We start from the raw sequence: 18,763 nt of genomic DNA on the forward strand, positions 1-18,763 counted from the left end.
AGGTACCTTCCTTCACTTTCAAAGCATTTGACAGAAGATACTTTAAAAATGAGTGAGCATTGAACTATTCCTCCAGATTGTGCTACTGTAGTTTTGGCTATTTTGTAATAAAAATTGTGCACAGAAGCTTAAGTCTCCCATTTTATAGTCTACTATACATTTTTAAAAATTGTTATACTTACAAAGAAAATATAGCATATGATCTCAAAATGCTTGCAGAATGCTTGCTTAGTCATTACATCATGTGCTTTAGCCATACTGAAACAGATCTTTTGCATTCTACCTTTAAATGTATGTATGACAGTTCCATTGGCTTGCTTCAAGGAGGTATGTGTGAACATATCAGGAAACTCCAAAGAGGAATTACACCTAAACAATAAGTTCTGTCATTTACAGATCATTATCCAATTTTAATAATCACTTGTGACCAACTAAAATATCCCTTCTAGAACAGGGAGATATCCAACCATAAAGTCTCTAGTTAGACTAAGGTACAAATATACTGCTGCTATCACACAGGACTGGTAAAAAACAGAGCTTTCAACTGGTCATCTTTTCTTCTGCACAAATAAGATGTTTTATGGTGAAACTAAGCTTCTGAAGCTAGGATCGGATTCATTAGTGATCTGGGAGTTGTCATAATGGATTCCTTTTTGCATCTCTCTCCACGTCAGTATCTGCTCTGCCAGCTCTTCAGTCTCTGTCACAAGCAAGTTAATTTTTGCCAGAGCATTGTCCTGGAATACAAGATGGGAGTTTCGGGAGTTAGGAGATACTAAAAGGTGGGTTAAGTAATCAAACGATGTAGCATTTTGAGGGAAAGAGCATTACAGGAGATGGGAAAAGGAACCACCTCCACTACTCACCATGTTTTTCATGGTCAGGGGTATCTGAGGGATGCTCCTTATTGTCTGCAAGTGGCTTTCCAGTTTCTCAATGAAGGCCACTGCCAATGTCAATAACTCTGCTACATACCTTTAATTGGGGAAGAAATCCAAAAACAGGCTGTTCAAAATGATGCACAGTTTAATCTTAAGCCTCTCATTCCTGTCTCTCCTTGATTTTTTTCCTCTAACCCCCTTCCACAACAATTGTGGGAATTCCTGACCTCCTGCCTGGAGAGGAAATCTCAGCAGAAACTATACAACTGAATCAGCAATGAAGGCACAGGCTGCAGGAGCATCATCATCTTTGCTTGTCAGCAAATGCTCTCTTTGGTGGCACTCAGTAAATTAAATACATGCCAGTGAAAGACATGACTAGTTATGAAGAATATGTACCATATATCTATGGGCTTATCCATGTGTGGATGGTGAACAAGCTGCACAGAAGAAAGGAGACTTGGTACTACACTAGAATGTTATTTGGTTTTGGAGACTTGTTCTGAGCATACAACTTAAGCGTTATATGAATCCAGAATTTAAACACATCTGTTTGAAAGGTACAAGATCATTTTGATCTTTGTCCAGATCATTTTGAATTTTAATCCCATTCTCCAAAGCACTTGCAACCCCTCCCAGCTTGAGATCGTCTGCAAACTTTATAAGTGTACTCTATGCCATTATCTAAATCATTGATGAAGATATTGAACAGAACCAGACGCAGAACCAATCCCTGCGGTTCCCCACTCATTATGCCCTTCCAGCGCGACTGAGAACCAAAGAAAACTACACTCTAGGAACTATTTTCCAACCAGTTATGCACATGGTGATTATCCAATTTGTATGCATGTATCATTTCTGTATCTAAAGTTAAGAATATTGACTATGTAACAATTACAACTGAGTGTGGACTTGGGAAACACCCACCAGACAACAGGCCATCAGCCTTGATGGGCCATTAGGAAGAAACAATAAGACTTGGAATATACTAATCTTTCTCCTTCCTGAGAGGCGTTGCTGGGACACTAGTAGGTCATGTGCTCATGTCACCTGGTACTAAACACCATCTTGGACTTCTAGTAAATTTCCTCTAAAAGGAGGGGAGGTGGCCTGCTAAACCCAGGGTTGTGAGTTCAATCCTTGAGGGGGCCATTTGGGATCTGGGGCAAAAATTGGGGATTGGTCCTGCTTTGAGCAGGGGGTTGGGCTAGATGACCTCCTGAGGTCCCTTCCAACCCTGATATTCTATGATTCTATGATTCTATGTAAATCTTAAATAAGGCTGGAGAGTAAGTTGATCTTGGTTCACTCTTTGCTGAATCCAGAATGACTGCTGGAAACACCTAAGGAACAAGGACAAAGGGAAAGGGGGAGGAGTACTGAACCCAGGCTGAAAAAGGGATCTGGTCTGTGACTGAGACACCTGAAGATTTAAGCTGCAAGCAGGGTAGCTAACCTTCAAGAATTTCTGCAACCTGCCCAAAATCAACATTTAGGGTGAGAAATTACTTCTTGAAACCAGTATAATATCTTAAGCTTAGTATGCCGGTTTTGTTTTATTTGCTTAGTAATCTGCTTTATTCTGTTTGCTATCCCTTATAATCACTTAAAATTTACCTTTTATAGTTAATAAACTTATTTCTTGTTTATAATATAACCCAGTTTGTGCAATTCATATCGGGGGGGTGGGGGGGAAGAAGCTGTGCATATGTCTCTCCTCATTGACAGAGAGGGCAAATTTTTATGAGCTTGCGCTGTGCAGACTTTTCTACACACACAAGACAATATTATTTTGGGTTTACGCCCCAAAGGGGGTGTGCACTTGAGTGCTGGGCTGGTGCGTCCCTACCTGTGCATGTGTGCTGCCAGAGGCCGGAAAGCCTAAATCAGCAAAACAGGGAGAGGGAGCCCAGGCTAGTGGAGAAGGCAGGCTCAGTGAAACCCCAGTACATCAGGTGGCAACGGGTGGGTGCAACCCATCACATTGACTAGCAGCATGAGTTTACTTTAGCAACTTTTTGATACAACAGTTGTGCTCCTCCTACCAGGGGTGATTGTCAGGCAAAAGTAGCTTATTTGGACATGAATACAGGTGCAGGCTACATGCTAACAGCTATTTTCTAAGAACTCACCTGTGGAATATAGCTTCAATAGGCAAGTTCTCTTGACACAAGGGCTTCATTAACCTCTGCCGGAGAGTCCTCTTCTCTTTCAGCACTGCTTCCAAGTGTTTATTCATAACTTGCAGAGCTTGGCATTTCTGAGCTACACAACAGAGGTAAATATCAAAGGGATACTGATTGGAAATTGTTTGACCAATGGAGCAAGAGCAGAAACTCATTCTGCAATGAGTTGACTCAGGTTTTCCAGCAATTTTTCCACTGTGCAAGTGACAGGCTCAGGCTCTGGGAGGATAGCAGTAACCAGACTAGTCCCTGTTGAATGATTTAGGAAGTAGTACTAGGATATGTTCCAAAGAGGCTCAGGACATCTAGTCCTTAAAAAGGTATCACTTTAGTAACAAGCATGGTTTTAAGCAATCTGGTAGCTCCATCTAAAAATCCCTATATGACCTGCACCCTATAGTATTTTAGTAATAAGAATTTCCTTCAGGGTTGTGTCATGGTGGACAAGAAGAAAAGATCCATAAAGACAAAGCAAAGAGGTGATCTTGCCCGAAACTACCAAAATAAAATCCCAAAAGTTCTTCTGAGTGACATTACATATGAATAAAGTATATACATCTGTTGAGTAATTGGGAAGGCAGCAGGTTTATGTACAGCACTGCTGGGGCACAATGGTTTATGAATGCTCCCAGAACTTCTGCCCCCTGGGGCCTAAGATATTAAGTGGAATACCACAAAGGACACACACATGGTCACTAGTGACATGGAAGGTTCTAGTTGCATTGCTGTGCGAACACCCTTTATTGGCTGACCACCCATCATAGCCTCAGGGGCCACTACACACCAGTGGATGACAAGGGCAATGGTGGTGATGAGAAACAGGGAACGCAATGGAGGTGAAACACATTTGATGACATCCAGGTCAAAGAGCCTACAACTAATAATTATTCCCCTGAACACAGCCACTTACTCAGGAAGTATGGGTGAGCAATATCTGCAGTTTCCTTTTCCAGTCCCAGGATTTCAGTTTCCAGGCTCTTCTACAAAAGGCATAAAAAATAGCTATACTTGATTTTCATATGGTTTACTTTCTATTTACCTATATACCTGTGGATATTCCCCCCACCTCCTGAGCATGTATGTATTCAAAATAAGAATACCAAATTCATCCTTCCATGCCTGTAAGAAATTTTTTTTTTTTAAACAGATTAGTTTGTATGGTTGTGTTGAGTATCTGTGCACAAAGAGCTGAGTTTTGCATTTAATTCTTAACGCAGTGAAGCTTCTGATCATTTTTATTTCTTCTGGGAATGAGTTCCATTGTCTAAGTCCAGTTCCTGCAAAAGTAGGCTTTCACACTCACAAATCTCTCCCGAGTACCAAACAGTTCCTTGGCTCCAGGGGAACACAGCTGCTTTCATAGGGGTGATCTTGGACAGACCTCTAATTTGATTTATTCAATGGGAAGCCAGTCCAGAATGTGGTTAATATCTTCACATGCCCCGTGTTGCTAAACAGATGGACTGCTATATATTGTACCAGGTGGAACCTTTTCAGGTTTAATTCCTAGATATTAATTGCAGTATGTGAGCCAGTCAGTCACAAGTGTAAATAGGTTGAGAACCACTGGTCTAACCTCTTCTTCAGCTAAGCCAATGGGCATTTGGCTGTCTGCAGTGCTGTTTGATGGCATGACTTTCCCACTGTTAATGTATGCACTGGATAATTCAGTAGTTAAGCATTACCACCAGACAATAGCAACAACAGAGAAATTCAGAATACATCTCATAAAACTTAAATCTAACAGCCAGTTTAGACAGTAGTGGGAGTCTAAGGAATGGAACTGTAAGAAAGGTACCATTAGGGGATGTATACACGTGAAAATTAATCCAGAATAAGCTAGGTTGTGAATTTAAAGAAGATTATTTTAAGATTAACTCTGTGTGGATAGGGAGTCTTATTCTGAATTATTTTAAACCACTTCCAAAAAGGACTAAAGTAATTCAGAATAAGGCACTCTTATTAATTAGAGTATAAAGAGAATTAGAGAATAAGAGTATCCACACATGGAGCTAACCAAGAATAGCTCCCTGTGTAGAGACGCCCTTATTTTGTTAAAGTGGAAGTGGTCCAGTTGCCTATAAATACAACAGCGCACGAAAAAACAGTTGTTGTTTGCTGATCTAAGGAGAACAGATGTTCAGATCTGTTTCCCCAGTTTCTTCAAGAAGATTTAGAGAAAGTTTGTTCACCAGATACAACGGGTTGCATCTTTGCAATTATTATGAAAGAAAGGAATTTTGTATGGGTCTCTCTTTCCTTTGTGGTAATTCATTAAATTGTGACAAAGCTACCAACTGTTAAAAACTAAATTACTAACAACACCTGCCATTATATTTTACATATTATTTCTCTTCTCCAGCCTGCTTTATGCTTTCTACTATATAATGGTAAAAACACAGCATAAAAATGTGCTTTCTACATGGAGGGGGCAGTACAAAGGTAAAGAACAGTTAGTATGTTGTCTTTCCCATCATATAGAAATATGCACCCCTGATACCGATGGATTTACCTGGTTTATTTCAGCTCGGATGTCTGCAATTTTCTCTACCTCAGTGAGGTGCACAAAGCATGGGGCTTGTTTAGCAGATAAATCCAACATCTCCTATTAAGGAACAACAAGAGAGGGTGGTACCAGGTCAGTAGCAATAAGAAGTCACAGCAATTAGAACATTTTCAAGGTTATCAAGAATATTAGTACAACTGGCAGGGTCTTTCTATGTGTTGCATTAAGTTTCTCCTAACAATGATTTGGGAAACATAAATCTTGCATAGGCAGCTGAGGAAACATTTCAGAAGGACAAAAATGGGCTTACAAAAATAAAAATTCTACAAAGTCCTTATAAAAGAGTTTGGGAGCATCCTCCTTAAAGATTTGTTGTTTAAATCTATGGCATTGGAATGCACCTAAAGACAGAAGTTTACACTTTAGAAGTATAAACAAGAGGAAGGGATACAGTCATCCCTGGCATGGACAGTCAACATTCAAAATTGAATGAAATTCATCAAACACAGCCGGGAGGGATTTCTCTCTTCTCTCCCCTTTCAATTTTAACATTGTTTCTATCAGCATAAACATGGATTTATTATAACTGGCATCTTATTTGAAGACACACATTGTACTTTAAGGGGGAAAAAAATAACTAAACCCTCCAAACCAATGTACTAGGAAGTAGCATGGCTAGTGGAGAAGGCACTGAATCAGAAGACCAGAGTTCAATTCCCAGCTATGCCACTGATGTGCTGTATCACCTTAGGCAAAGCACTTTACCGCTCTATATCTCAGTTTTCCCTTCCTCCTTTTGTCTATTTAGATTCTATTCTATATAATTTCTTATACCATGCTCATCACCGTAGCACTTGAGCGACTTCCAGTAGTGTATTAAATAATGTGACTAACATGCCACAGGTTTGTTCTTTCATTTTCTCTCCTAGGGGAAGAAGTGTATGCAGTGTTCCTTTTGGAATTTATATACTGTATTCACATTCACACACACCTCTGTGTTTATATTAGAGATGGCAAGGTCAGAGCAATGCTTCTTGCAAGGTGTGAAAGGTGGTAAGGTTTGGGATGGTCCTTAGTTACAGTGAAGTTCATTCCACAATCTTGGGTCAAGCACCAAGAACACTCAGTCCGATTGTGAGAGCTCGTCTACACTTACAGTGCTGCAGCAGCATAGCAGCACCAGTGCAGCTCTACCACTGTGGTGCTTAGTGAAGACACGACTATGCTGACAGGAGACTTTCTCCTGTCAGCACAGGAACTCCAGCTCTCCGAGAGGCAGAGGAGAGGAAAGCCCTTCCATCAACAGAGTGCTGTCTACATCAAGGGTTAGGTTGGTATAACTCTGTCACTCAGGGGTGTGGATTTTCCACATTCCTAAGCAACAGTTATACCAACCTAAGTTTGTAGTATAGACAAGGGCTAAGCTCTTTAGGGATGGTCTCTTACTATCTGTTTCCATGGCTCTTAGTACAGTAGGGCCCCCAACTTTGTTGGAGTTTCCAGGTGCTACTATAATTCAAATAATAAAAATAATTCAATAAAGTGATTGTGAAAGGACTTATGCAACAAGCAAGATTATGCTACAAACAAGGTCCTTTGTTTTTTGTTTAAAATTTCCCAAAAACGTGTCAGTGTTTATTACAAAAAAAAACAACAACAACAAACAACAACAAAAAAAACAAGTGAAAAACTGTGCAAAATTAACTTCACAGTTTTCTAGGAAAATATCAGGGTTAATACTGGGGGAAGGGAGAACAGAAAAAAGGCACAAAGAGAAAAGTAAGAGTATTTTAAGTAAGGACAGTTTAATGCTGTGGTTTATTTCATGAACAGTACATTAACAGTATGTACACATGTACGTGTATCTTCCGCTACATTGTCTTACTTTAAGAGACAGCCTAACATTTACACTTAGACTAATTTATTATTAACAAACCTAGCTACCTAATTAATATACTGAAATTTCTTAACTCTCAATATTTCCATGTAATTGAGTGGTCCAAAATTCAGGTGAAAATTGGAAAAACATGCATAATAGCTTTTGTAAAAGCCAGGAATTTTTTGTTAAAAACTGAAAACAAAGGACCTTAGCTACAAATAGTAACCCTGAACATGAACCTCTGTGCAGGCATCTGTCCACATGGCTCTCTGCACAGGATTGATAGGGAGATTACATTTAACAGGAGTACTTGAAAGTGGAGGCATAGATCTATTAGACTATTTTGACAGTACAGATACAGGAATAAATAGAACCATTACACTTTATCCCTACGTTCCAAGAGCAGAATCAATGCTGCCCATTTAGATCTAGCACTTTCTGTTAACATTCATATTGTGCAAATGAAACCCTAGTAGCAGAAAGCCATCCAGAAGCAAATACCTGAAGGGACAGCAGACAAACACAGTGAGCAAATGTGTTCTAACTCAGCCTCTGAAAATTTTTTATTTTTATGTTCATAAAAGATCTAAGGAGCTAAAGAAGATCAAGAACTACAGAACAAAGCCTAAAAAAAGTTAGCTCTCCTAAAGCCTGTAATAGCAATCTGTTTTTTAGAGCAGACGTCTATGTAGAGCAGGCAATCCAGAGTGTAATCAGTGCTTAATGTAGGTTTCAGAGCACCAGCCGTGTTAGTCTGTATCCGCAAAAAGAAAAGGAGTACTTGTGGCACCTTAGAGACTAACAAATTTATTTGAGCATAAGCTTTCGTGAGCTACAGCTCACTTCATTGGATGCATTCAGTGGAAAATACAGAGGGGAGATTTTATATACACAGAGAACATGAAACAATGGGTGTTACCATACACGCTGTAACGAGAGTGATCACTTAACGTGAGCAATTATCAGCAGGAGAGAAAAAAACAAAACAAAACAAAAAAACCTTTTGTAGTGATAATCAAGGTGGGCCATTTCCAGCAGTTCACATTTGGGGACAATGTATACCTTCAAATCAGCCGCACTGCTATGGGTACCCACATTAGCCCCATAGTATGCCAACATTTTTACGGCAGACTTAGAACAACGCGTCCTCAGCTCTCATCCCCTAATGCCCCTACTCTACTTGCACTACATTGATTACATCTTCATCATCTGGACCCATGGAAAAGAAGCCCTTGAGGAATTCCACCATCATTTCAACAATTTCCCTCCCACTATCAACCTCAGCCTGGACCAGTCCACACAAGAGATCCACTTCCTGGACACTACAGTGCTAATAAGCGATGGTCACATTACCATCACCCTACACCGGAAACCTACTGATGTTATACTTACCTACATGCCCCCAGCTTTCATCCAGACCACACCACACGATCCACTGTCTACAGCCAAGCTCTACGATACAACCGCATTTTCTCCAACCCCTCAGACAGAGACAAACACCTACAAGATCTCTATCAAGAATTCTTACAACTACAGTACCCATCTGCTGAAGTGAAGAAACAGATTGACAGAGCCAGAAGAGTACCCAGAAGTCACCTACTACAGGACAGGCCCAACAAAGAAAATAACAGAACGCCACTAGCCATCACCTTCAGTCCCCAACTAAAACCTCTCCAGCGCATCATCAAGGATCTACAACCTATCCTGAAGGACGACCCATCACTCTCACAGATCTTGGGAGACAGGCCAGTCCTTGCTTACAGACAGCCCCCAAATTGAAGCAAATACTCACCAACAACCACACACCACACAACAGAACCACTAACCCAGGAACCTATCCTTGTAACAAAGCCCGTTGCCAACCACATATCTATTCAAGGGACACCAACATAGGGCCTAATCACATCAGCCACACTATCAGAGGCTCGTTCACCTGCACATCTACCAATGTGATATATGCCACCATGTGCCAGCAATGCCCCTCTGCCATGTACATTGGCCAAACCGGACAGTCTCTATGTAAAAGAATAAATGAACACAAATCAGACGTCAAGAATTATAACATTCAAAAACCAGTTGGAGAACACTTTAATCTCTCTGATCACTCGATTACAGACCTAAAAGTGGCAATTCTTCCACAAAAAAAATTTCAAAACCAGACTCCAACGAGAGACTGCTGAATTGGAATTAATTTGCAAACTAGACACCATTAAATTAGGCTTGAATAAAGACTGGGAGTGGATGTGTCATTACACAAAGTAAAACTATTTCCCCATGTTTATTCCTCCTCCCTCCCCCCACTGTTCCTCAGACGTTCTTGTCAACTGCTGGAAATGGCCCACCTTCATCATCATTACAAAAGGTCTGGGCGCACCCCGACCCCCGGTGCTCTCCTGCTGGTAAAAAGAAAAGGAGTACTTGTGGCACCTTAGAGACTAACCAATTTATTTGAGCATGAGCTTTCGTGAGCTACAGCTCACTTCATCAGATGCATACTGATGAAGTGAGCTGTAGCTCACGAAAGCTCATGCTCAAATAAATTGGTTAGTCTCTAAGGTGCCACAAGTACTCCTTTTCTTTTTGCGAATACAGACTAACACGGCTGTTACTCTGAATCCTGCTGGTAATAGCTCACCTTACCTGACCACTCTCGTTACAGCGTGTATGATAACACCCATTGTTTCATGTTCTCTGTGTATATAAATCTCCCCTCTGTATTTTCCACTGAATGCATCCAATGAAGTGAGCTGTAGCTCACGAAAGCTTCTGCTCAAATAATTTTTTTGGTTTCTAAGGTGCCACAAGTCCGCCTTTTCTTAGTGCTTAATTTGTAACGCAAGAGGTGCGGGAGCTCGAGGAATTTTTTTACATTCATAACGAGTACAACAAGCCCAGAGGTGCTGGGGCTATGACCTGCCAAGCCTAGAGGACTCTCAGTCCTGCCACAAATTAAGCACTGCCTGTAACGCTCTTTAGGGGATGGGGGACAAGTAGCCGCTCACACCACGCCAGACGGGGGCCTGCTCCAGCCTGGAGAGTGCCGGTGTCATCCACCCGGCCGGGCCAGGGCAGAGCCTGCTACGCTGCCCGCTGTGGAGATGGCCCCTACTCGGGGCGCTGACGGTGGGGGCCGGACACCCACAGCTGGAAACCGGGGCGGCGGCGCAGCAGCTGCTCTCCCGGGGGCGAAGGTCCCCCACGGGCGCGTTCGCGGAAGGGCCGCGCGGTTCCCCGGGAGAGGGGCCATGGCCCGGCCCCACCGCTCCTTACCTGGGTCACCACACCCGCCGCCAGGCACTTGGCCAGCACCAGCCCCGCGGCTGTGGGCTGAGCCGCGTCCCAAGGGTTCGAACAGGCCATCGCCGCCTTCGCGTCCAAACCTGCCGCGCGCGCCCGCCCTCGCGCAGGAAGCTCCGCCCCCGCGCCGCTCAGGCTGGGGGGGCGAAGCCACGCCCCCTTCGCCATGCTGTGTGTGGCATGTCTGGAGCGGCGCTGGCGGCTGTGTTGCCGCCATGTTGGATGTGTCCTGTCGAGGGGCGCTGGCCTGGTTTCCGGTTCCGGGGCTCGCGGCGGCTGGGTGACTTCTCACGCCCAGCCGGACCCGGTCCGTGGGTGTGTGGAGACGCGCGATGGGGAGTTAGAGCCGCGGCTGGGAGAGAGGGCGGCGGCGGCGGTAGGTGGGGAAGGTCTCCGGCCTGGCAGTCGCTGGGGCCGCAGCCAGGGGAGGGTGTGTGAGGTGCCCCGGAGACACCGGCTGCATGGGCCTGTGGCGCCCCCTGCCCCGAGCGGCGGCTCCGCTGGCCGGGCGAGACGGGGGCAGCGCCGCCCGATGGGCTCTGACGCGGGGCGGCGGCGTGAGGCGTCTCTGACTCTGTTACGCAGCCCGAAGCGGAGCCGCCTTTGGGCCTCCTCCCAGAAGGACTGGCCCGTGCCGGGAGCTCGGACTGGCTGGAGCTGCTCGAGCTCCTGGCGGTCGGTGACTAGCTTAATCAGTCACCCTCCTTCCCCCTTGATACCGTAGAATCCAGGGGCGGCAGTTCCGTGGGTTTTAACTGGAAACTGTCCCTATCAGGTGCTGAACTGTACGAATTCCTACAGTTATGTAACCAGATTATCTGAATCCTCTACGAGACTGAGGGATCTAAGACCATGTCTTCGCTATGGGCGCTACTGTGGCATAGCCATAGCGCCCTAGTTATGCTGCTGTAGCCAGACTACAGGGACAGGAGTGGTTTTTCCATCACTGTAGGAACTCCACCTCCCTGAGCTACTGGTAGCTAGATTGATGGGAGCATTCTTCCATTGACCTTTAAACCGGGGTTTAGGTTGGCCTAGCTGTAGCACATAGATGTGGATTTTTCACACCCCTGAGTGCTGTAGCCATGTCCACCTAAGTTTTAAATGCAGACCAAGCCTAACATATTGAATTCATGAAGCACTAATGCAATCAGACAAGTGTGCATGCATATGAGTGATATAGTAACTGCTGTGGCATTACCCCACTATAATTTATCTTGACTAAAGTTTGTAGTGTACACATGGCTTAGTCTGACACTTAGATCTTGTCTTCCACTATTGCATGCTTCCCAACTTCCATGCCATTAATTTAGCATTCAGACAACTCTAAATGAAGGCATCTTAGTATGACAAATCGGGTTAATCTTATTAAGACCTATATTTTGTTAACTAGGGATAAGAAATACAGCTTGATACGTTAAGCATACCATTCAACATGTCCAGGTGAGCCATCATGGAAGAAAACTCTTATGCACAAAATGACTTTGTAAATTTGCTTTTTAACAGGAAAATTGGGTTCATGTAATCCAGTGCAGCGTGATTGAGAGAGACTGGACTGGGTTTGTGCCTTAAACAAAATCTGTATACTTGACACAAGACCAGCAAGATGGGAAATAGTGCCTTAAAAGCTCACTTGGAGACAGCCCAGAAAACAGGCGTGTTCCAGCTAACTGGAAAGGGTCTGTCTGAGGTAGTAGAACTCTTTGGCTACACATGTACATGACTAATTGTCATAAGCAGGGACTCTATCTTTCTGTTTGGTAAAGTGCCATGAGCATTAATTGTGCTGTATAAATAATGCTTCAGGAACCTCACTGTTGCATGGATCTTTGCTTTAACAATCAGTGATGCTCTGCTTACCTGGAAACTTGTATTTCTTTATAATGTCTGGTTTTATATTTAAAACAAATATATTAAATCCAGGACTCTTAAAAGTTTATGCAACCAAAAAGGTGGCTTTCAGTAGAAAATCTTCACTTGAGAGCACAAGATAAGTTTTATAACTGTGTATATTTATGCAAGATACTCTGAAATTTGTGAAATACTTTTAAGGTCCCAATCCTGCACACACTTATTCACATGCTTAACCTTAGTCATGTGAATGGTCCCTTTGACGGGAACTGCTCAGGTGACAAAAGTAAAGCATGTCCATAAGTGCGTACGGTTTTAACACATTATCTGAGATTGACTTGATTTTGTTTGACCAATTCCCAGAAAAATCCAAATCAGAGTTAAACAATTGCTGTTGAGTCTAGCTGCCGTATGTATGATGTCCAAGATAGCACGGCACCAGGCTACTTTTTGTGGATAGGGGGAGTAAAATACTTCTCTGATATATTTAATCTTCCTTTTCACTCCTGCCTTTCTTGCAATGGTGGGGGAGGGAATATGATAAATTGCTGTTATAATTTGCAGGGAAAAGCTAAAACATGAGCCCGCCCTGAAGGACTAGACCAGGTCCAAATTTCTGGGTCAAGATCCAGACTCCATAGAAAATAATAAAAAAAACAATAATAATAATAAGTAAATTTTGGGATCCGTTCAAAAGCATCTGGTGGTCTGGATTTGGCCTGTGGTGTGCCCCTGGACTAGGAGATATTTGCAGATATTTGGTGCTGTTGCTGACTGTGAGAGTAGATGACTTTAAAAAAAAAAAAAAATCCACCAGTGAATGATGTAACAATGTCACATGTGCTTTATGATGGCAAAGTATGTGAGTAAGAAAGGAGGTAAGTTCCAAAGAGCAGACAAGTGTTACAGTAAGATGGAAGGAAATGTTTTTTATAATCTATATAAAATAAAACAGAGAACTGAAGGAAGAAGGGGCTTTATTTAGCTTCCATCATGCTTCAAAAGGGGGGAAATAATCAAATAGCATAGGTTATTAATAGGCATTAAAGAGAACATAGAAATGAAAAGTTTTGTAAATGGTATTGTGCTATATTTCTATCCTCGCCCTTTTTTTCTTTATTTTTGTCCTGTTTATTTAGACTGAACTCTGGACTAAGAATTAGTTTTCCTAGGAGTCTGTAAAATGTCGCTTGCATTTTTTTAATTTTTTATTTTTTTTGTGCCATTGAAAAAAATTAACTTCATATATTATTTTTGCTCGAATTCTGTAAATCTCACTTTTGGTGATGGTGAGACACTGTGCATCATGTGGACTAATGTAAACTTGAACTGCAGTGTAAATACTGAAAGACTGATAACATGAAATTATATTGTCTATTATTAAGTTAAACCAGCTCTTTTAATGCTGTATATACTTTCCTCCCCCCCTGCCCTCCCAGTTTCCTGAAGACCTGCAGAAGCTAGCTAGCAACTTAAGGACAATAGACTTGTCAAACAACAAAATTGAGATCCTGCCACCACTGATGGGAAAGTTTTCTGTTCTTAAGAGTCTTGCTTTAAACAACAACAACCTGGGTATGAGTTTTTAATATTGTCACAGATTTCTAAAAAGAACTAGATTTCTTTGTTGTTGGTCTGACATTAAATGTGATAACCTGACTCTTACAAAATGCAAAGGGAAACACTGGTTGCTTAGACTAAAATCTCTTGGAATTCATGATCAGGAGAAAATTAGATTTGTTCAAAACTAGTTAGCAATTTTGTTATATTTTCACTCTTGCACTAACGTGTAAGTACTTAAAACCACATAAGTGTGTGCTGTGAACCTGTCTGATCTAAAAGCTGAGGAAAGTCAGATAGTTTAGTACTTGCATGGAAAACCTCTGAAGATGGTGTCCTGCAGAAAACAGTGCTTTTGATTCAGTGGATGTCACTCCTGTTGGGCCAGTGTCCTGAAGACCAGCAAAGCTAGCAACCAGAATTAAGGGGTGCTGTGCTACTAGAGGTGTTGTCTTTTGGGTGAGTGATAAAACTAAATTCTTGACCACCTGTAGTCATTAGCAATGCCATAGAATCCTTTATGGAAGTAAAGTGTTATGCCTCATGTCTTGGCCAAATTTCAACTCTATTTATATTCTGTTTACCTAAAATGAATGGGATGAACAAATTTAAACCAGTACTTCACTCCTAAACTTACTTCAAATGTTTCAAAATGCGTTTAGCGTAGTGGTTTGGGAGAGAGGAATTTTGTCTTGGAAAATCCTATCAGAATAGTGTTGTATATTCCACACAGGAGCAGACTCGGCTTTTAATGGATATGAAAACTCGCAGATTCCTCTGAATAGATTAGGTAATTTCTTTCTTCATAATTTTATTGTTAGCTGCTCTACCTGAGGAGTTGTGTAAGCTGAAAAAACTCGAGACCTTGCATGTGAATGGCAACCATCTGACGCAGCTGCCTGCCACCTTTGGACAACTCTTGGCTCTCAAGACCCTGAGCCTTTCTGGAAACAAGCTTCGAACTGTGCCCACCCAACTCTGCAGTCTTCATCACCTAGATGTGGTGGATCTTTCAAGAAACCAGATCCAGAGCGTGCCAGACACAGTGGGGGACCTGCAGGCCATTGAACTCAATTTGAATCAGAACCAGGTCTGGAAACTGAGGCTTTAGAGGCATGTGGACTTAAGGCATGATTGAGTCTTAAAGAATTAGTTCTCTGTGTGCCACAGAAGTCAGGACAGGCAGGTACCACTTCAGTGTGAGAGGAATGCCTTTTGGGTATGACAGTGGTGGAGGATCCATATAAATACCTAGCTAGTTTTCATCTACTGTGATATCTTCTATTGCCTGATGTGACTTACTGGGATAGCCTTTATAGGGTCAGGCTCACTTTGTTAAACAATAACTTTCCTGTTGTGAGATTAATGCCTCAGACATACCCACTCTATTCTGTTCTCCCACTCCACCAAATGCATTGTAGTACTAAGCCCTGTATTCAAGTTCCCAGGTGGGCCCTGTTTTGAGGAGAGGTATCCAGATGCCAGTTGTCTGTGGTTGTGAAAATTGCATGGTGAATGAATCTTAGAATAAAAGGATTAAACTGTTTATTGGCTCTGCACAGCTTTTCAATCTCTTGCTATTTTAATTTGATTAATGTCAAATGGATTTGAACTCATGTCACCACTGCACGTCATAGTGTGTACGGTATTAGAATTAAGGACAGCTTCACTTCCAGGGTCTCATTTTAGAAATACTCAAACTCTTTATATGGTTAAAGTCAGGAGGTATGATATTTCTTCAGAATTAAAATTATATAAAGTTGCTAGATGCTAGTCATACTAGGAAAATAAGTAGTTCTCGTTTCCTGTCATTAACCCAGTTAATCTACAAGCAACAATGTTGTTAAAGTGGCCAAGTAAACTGAAGTCAGATTCTGTAGCAGTTGTGAAACACAGATCAGTGTACTTACAAATAACAAATTATCAGTAAAAAATGTACTGTGTTCAAGCTTTTTTTCCACTTTCTTCTTTTGGACCATGTCAGATTTCCCAGATCTCAGTGCAGATCTCTCACTGTCCACGCCTCAAAGTCCTGCGTTTGGAAGAGAACTGTCTAGACCTCAGCATGCTTCCTCAGAGCATACTCAGTGATTCCCAGATCTCATTGCTTGCAGTGGAGGGTAATCTCTTTGAAATCAAGAAACTCAGAGAACTGGAGGGCTATGACAAGGTTTGTAGAAAAATGTCGCCAGTGAATGTTTTTTGCTTTCCTGCTCATGAATGCATCTCAGACTACTGGGGGATCAGAGTTCTGCTGGTGGATGAGACTTGCAACAGTCCACAAGTATCTTTGCCGCCATTGGCAGTAGATGACCTTCCAAGGATGACCTTATGCCTTGCCCATTAGATAACAACAAAGGACCTGTCTGTGGTTCAGGAACCTTTTCTGTTAATAGTGGGGAGAATGGCAAGGAATTTAAGTTGGTTTGATACAAAATAAATAGGGAAACTCTAATAGCGTTTTAGTGACATAAATGATAGGCCTGGGTCCTCCCTTATATGTGTGTAGAATATAGCTAGGATTTTAATGTTTTCAGGAAAAATCAGTTGTACTTAAAAGTAAGTATTTGCCATTATTATTTTTAACTCAATTGTTTTATCACAATAGACTAGACCAGCATCTATCCCTGCTTCTCCCCCACCCCAAATTATTCTGGGGAAGCTTTATAAAAATGCTTCAATGAGAAGTGTATTCTTGTGGATGTTGATCTTGTCTATTTAGGGTGACAAGTGAGAGTGGAAGACAGCTGGTGCTAAGATGGTGGTGCATCACTTGATCATCATAAGGCACCAAAGCACCTCCATTGAATGAGATAGGGTAGAGGCTAGGCATAATAGAAGGGGAATTGTCTACAGTATTTGCTTTTTAATTCACACAGCATCCTCTAAACCTGATAAGGGGTGCTTGGTCTCTGAGACAAATTACTGTATTGGCTTGGAGGCTGTAGGTAGTACCTATTTATGTAAATCTACAAATTCATTCAACAGATGTTCATGACTCTAAAACTTCCTTGCTGCATGAATGGGATGCTGCTGTAGTTCACCAGTAATAAAACCTCCACATGACTTCTTTTCTGTGTGAGGTTAGGAATGGCCAGTTTCAGTATGGCTTTTGTATCACCGACTTTCCAATTTCAGAACAACTAACTTTCTCTCTGCTCTCTGCTTTTTAGTACATGGAGCGGTTCACAGCCACCAAGAAGAAGTTTACATGATGGACTGCTGTTCTGAGTCTGTATCATTGGACATAAAAGATGGTGACCAAAGCAGCATAATCAGCAGCACAGTCTGCTTGGAATGACAACTTAAACCAAGATTGAAAGTTTTGGGCTTGATGGTGGCAATGAGGAAACTGACAATATTCATTTCATAAGTCTGCTATGTTGCTGCCACTACCACTTCAAATAAAAATCTGACATTGGGAAATTGCAGCCTAGGCATTGAACTGTTAAATTTAGCTAGAAGCTGGTTATACTTCTGGCTTTCTCCCTTTTCAGGATGACTTATGTGGAGAAAGGAGTATATAGTTGATGAGGTAAAGGACATAAGCTTTTTTCACAACAGTTGCTACTGCATCCTTACAGAGGGGAGTTAGCTATTGTTTAAAGTGGGATACTTGCATCTAACATGTGTTTGCCTGGTAGTGTACTACAGTTCTGCTACCACCATAATTCCAAAATATTAAATTATACTACAGTACTTGCTGTAAATGTCCTCTAGCCTGGAGGTTAACTTTCACATATCTGTTGTAATACTAAAAATTGTGTACACTTCATGAAGCACAAACAGTTAAATGAGCTCACATGGTGAATTTATCTTGTCTATTTTATATTAACTGCTTTAGTAATCAAATCTTGTTTCTATCATCTTTTTCTCTTACCAGTTATATCAATTCACAGTACACTTTACAGGCTGTCTAACTTATGGAGAAATGTACTATTCCCTTCTGCTTGAACATACTGCTATTTAATGGACTACTTAACAGGTTTTCTCTGTGTCTTCAGTAAAATGTAGTTTTCTGGAAAAACTGTTATCCTTGCACTGATGAGCCCTCACATCTGCAGAGTCATGTCTAAAACTTTTTCACCTTATTACAGCTGCCTTACTACCAAAAGCACCCAGCAAGAGCTAAAAGTGTATGCAATTATGTAACAGGTACTAAAATAGATTTAACTTGTGTATTTATTTTAGTAAAACACTTAAACTGTAGTTTAAATATCTCAATTCTCACCATATTTCTGCCACTTCAATGTGATTATATTATTAAGCTTACCTGAAGGGTTTATTTTACCAATCTATATTAGATTTTTTTGTATAAAACTACTTGTGACAATCTAAAAATAAAGACACTCCTTTTGAAAAGAGAAAATGGCTGGAAGACAGTAAGCATTTAACTAACTTGTCCCTCAAAGGCTATTTACCTGTTCAAAAATGATTATGTAGAAATTCTACTAGAAAAACTTGCACAGTAAAAGACCAGTCCTCTGGGATTTCTAATAAGAGCAGTTCCTAAGGCATCATTTGTAAACTGCTCAAATGCTTAGTCAGTTCCATGGGTGGATGTACAAAAGATGTAAATATGGAGTAAGATGTAAAACCTTTC

The 18,763-nt window shown here is 41.6% G+C and overlaps 2 protein-coding genes across 2 annotated transcripts; one reads left to right on the forward strand and one right to left on the reverse strand.

The window, feature by feature from the left end:
- Window positions 1-128: 128 nt before the first annotated feature.
- HAUS2 (HAUS augmin like complex subunit 2) lies at window positions 129-10,881 on the reverse strand. The gene is made up of 6 exons (XM_048854917.2): window positions 10,723-10,881; window positions 5,580-5,672; window positions 3,978-4,047; window positions 3,014-3,146; window positions 867-975; window positions 129-737 (listed from the first exon to the last, which is right to left on the reverse strand). The coding sequence occupies exons 1-6, from the start codon at window positions 10,810-10,812 to the stop codon at window positions 579-581; spliced, it is 654 nt and encodes a 217-aa protein (XP_048710874.2). The 5' UTR covers window positions 10,813-10,881; the 3' UTR covers window positions 129-578.
- Window positions 10,882-10,975: 94 nt separating this feature from the next.
- Window positions 10,976-18,384, forward strand: LRRC57 (leucine rich repeat containing 57). Its single transcript, XM_048854918.2, has 6 exons — window positions 10,976-11,125; window positions 12,256-12,439; window positions 14,040-14,175; window positions 14,982-15,250; window positions 16,145-16,330; window positions 17,334-18,384. Exons 2-6 carry the CDS (start codon window positions 12,356-12,358, stop codon window positions 17,373-17,375), a joined length of 717 nt encoding a protein of 238 aa, XP_048710875.2. The 5' UTR covers window positions 10,976-11,125; window positions 12,256-12,355; the 3' UTR covers window positions 17,376-18,384.
- The last annotated feature ends 379 nt before the right edge of the window (window positions 18,385-18,763 follow it).

The sequence above is a fragment of the Caretta caretta genome, chromosome 6, assembly GCF_965140235.1.
Source record: "Caretta caretta isolate rCarCar2 chromosome 6, rCarCar1.hap1, whole genome shotgun sequence".
Lineage (NCBI taxonomy): Eukaryota > Metazoa > Chordata > Testudines > Cheloniidae > Caretta > Caretta caretta.

Coding starts and splice junctions, on each gene's coding strand:
- HAUS2 (XM_048854917.2), bottom strand. CDS start 10,812: ATGGCCTGTTCGAACCCTTGGGACGCGGCTCAGCCCACAGCCGCGGGG. Junction 5,673..10,722: donor CGGCGGGTGTGGTGACCCAG/GTAAGGAGCGGT, acceptor GTTCCTTAATAG/GAGATGTTGGATTTATCTGC. Junction 3,147..3,977: donor TGCTCACCCATACTTCCTGA/GTAAGTGGCTGT, acceptor TCTGTTGTGTAG/CTCAGAAATGCCAAGCTCTG.
- LRRC57 (XM_048854918.2), top strand. CDS start 12,356: ATGGGAAATAGTGCCTTAAAAGCTCACTTGGAGACAGCCCAGAAAACA. Junction 12,440..14,039: donor CTGGAAAGGGTCTGTCTGAG/GTAGTAGAACTC, acceptor CTGCCCTCCCAG/TTTCCTGAAGACCTGCAGAA. Junction 14,176..14,981: donor TTTAAACAACAACAACCTGG/GTATGAGTTTTT, acceptor TTTTATTGTTAG/CTGCTCTACCTGAGGAGTTG.